Source organism: Macrobrachium nipponense, chromosome 27 (genome assembly GCF_015104395.2).
Source record: "Macrobrachium nipponense isolate FS-2020 chromosome 27, ASM1510439v2, whole genome shotgun sequence".
In the NCBI taxonomy this organism is placed as follows: Eukaryota; Metazoa; Arthropoda; class Malacostraca; order Decapoda; family Palaemonidae; genus Macrobrachium; species Macrobrachium nipponense.
The window spans coordinates 27,243,920-27,246,419 of record NC_087216.1 but is presented as its reverse complement, the minus strand read 5'-3'; the positions used below and the strand labels follow the sequence as shown (position 1 = coordinate 27,246,419).

The following is a 2,500-nucleotide window of genomic DNA, read 5'->3' as shown; positions in this document are numbered from 1 at the left end:
ATAAATGGAAACTGTGTCTTCTGCTTCTGAATTCCTGCCCTTGATCTGCATGAGAATGTTATGTGGCGCTAAGTTTCGCCCTACTCCCTGATTATATATATATATATATATATATATATAATTATATATATTTATATATATATATAATATATATATATATATATATATATAATACTGCCTCTGATAAGATTTACCATGCTATTAACTAACACTGTAAAATACAAACCATAAAATTCATCTGTACCTTATCGAAAACACTATATGTGTTTTCAAGTTCCTTCTTTGACGAGTGAATTAGTAACCAACGTACAAAAAGAAAAAAAAAAGAAATAAATAAAAAAAGACAATAAACGTGAACATTCCGTAATAAAACAAAATCTTGTTCGTATTCCCCCAAGTAATGATAAAGGGAGCTCGTAATTCGTTTATTCAGATAAAGTGACAGAGAACATCCATTATTTTACAAATAACTACACCATATGAAATGATGGAGTATACACAAGGGGGCTGATTAGTTTGAAGTTATGTTTTGATTACTGCTAATTGAAGGCTGCTTCTGGCATCGCTTCATTTGTCATTTATTTTCGAATTATAATATTCGTCGATTGTGAAAAGTAATAAAAATCAATCAGGATGAAATAAACATAACCTTTTTTATCAATGTTTTTTTAATTACGTAAATAGATAATTTATAATGTTCGTGGCTGTAAGAACATACACAGATATACATACACACATATGTGTATATATACGTACATATATATTGATACATATAGTATATATATATATATATATATATATATATATATATATATATATATTATATATATATATATATATAAAGATAAAAAAGCTACTTCAGAACCTAAAGTCACCATGACATTCAGCAAAATAAAAAAAAAAGCCTTTTTTGTGATATACAAAAAAAATCTACTGCAGAACGGTTTTTTTTTTTTTTTTTTTTTTTTTTTATTTTTTTTTTTTTTTTTTTTTTTTTTGAAAATGTTCAATTTTGCAAAAAATTTTCACAGAGTGATTTTTCCTCCCCCTGATAAATCTCAGCTTCTGCTTCTTCAGCGTTATTGGGGCGGCGCCCCTCGAACGTGAGGGGGATGTTGAACAGTCGGCGCGCCCTACGAGAAAGTAAACAGGACGATCGGTTAGAGCTGAAAAATAATGACTAGAGTGCATTTATTTCTTTAGGATATTTTGGGGGAGCCATTTTCGTTACGACACCAAATTGAGTATTGTCCTTTTTTTTCGCCCCCAACCACTCCGCCCTCCCCCTCCCCCCGCAGGTATGGGCCTGCCTGATTGCCTTGATGGTCGTAAGCAGCCTCGCCCTCTGGGTATTTGTGAGGGCCGAGTCGGAGATGGACGACGGTGATGAGACGTTCAAATCGTTGCCCTCGGGTCTTGAGCGGAGGAAAGAGAAGAAGAAGAAGGAGAAGAAGAAGAGTCAGGGCAGCGTGTTTACATATTTCATGATGATGTACATGATCCTCGTATTGCAAGGTAGGTACCTCGACAGACAGGTGTACGGGAAAGTTGAGAGATACAGAATGATAAAGTTACATGAGTTTTTAGATGACTTGATAAATAGTGACAGGAATTTTTAGATAAATTGATAACTTCTTGTTAAATTGATGAATAGTTACAGGATTTTTGGATGAATTGACAAATAGATACATGAAATTTTAGATGAATATTTAAATAGTTACAGAAATTTTTAGATAAAATGATAAACAAACGAATTCCTCTTTAGATTTTTAAATGAATTCATAAATAGTTACATGAAGTTTTAGATGAAATAATAAACACGAATTTCTACTTATATTTCTAGTGACAAGAATTTTTAAATAAAATTATAAACACTCGAATTTCTGGTTAAACTGCTGAATAGTTGCAGAGATCTTTGAATGAAGTGGTAAATAGAGACAGGTCATTTTAGATAAAATGATAAACGGACGAATTTCTGGTTAAACTGCTGAATAGTTACAGGGATTTTTGGATGAAGTGATAAATAGTCCCAGGAATTTTTAGGTGAATTGATAAATAGTTATAAATTGCTACAGGAAGTTTTAGATGAATTGATAAATAGTTACCAGAATTTTCAGATGAATTAAGAAAGTTACAGGAATTTTCAGATGAATTAAGAAATGGTTACAGGAATTTTTACGTATCCGTTGAGTGATTGATTTAAGGTTCCTAAAGCTGGCGTCACAACGTCTGCATCATATATACTTCCTGTATCAGTAAAATTGACGTAAACATTACCATTAGAAGCAAACCTTTTGTCTATAAACTGAATATCCCTATAAGTGCATTATCCACGTAAATTCCGTCTTATATCAAGAGAATATACCTATATATTTTAACACCTATATATCTTTCTCATAGCATCTCCAAATAATTCAATCTTCTCCAGGAGATTATATGAATTCTCGAGTCAACTTCCAGTGATTCAATTTCGCTGTGAGATTACCAATTTGTAGGCCAA

At 31.7% G+C, this 2,500-nt stretch overlaps 1 protein-coding gene across 1 annotated transcript in view; it reads left to right on the top strand.

The window, feature by feature from the left end:
* The window catches only part of LOC135200638 (uncharacterized), a 56,343-nt gene that overhangs the window by 19,175 nt on the left and 34,668 nt on the right, over positions 1–2,500 (top strand). The window contains 1 exon segment of the mRNA XM_064229247.1: positions 1,299–1,515. Coding sequence (XP_064085317.1) covers positions 1,299–1,515 — 217 coding nt within the window.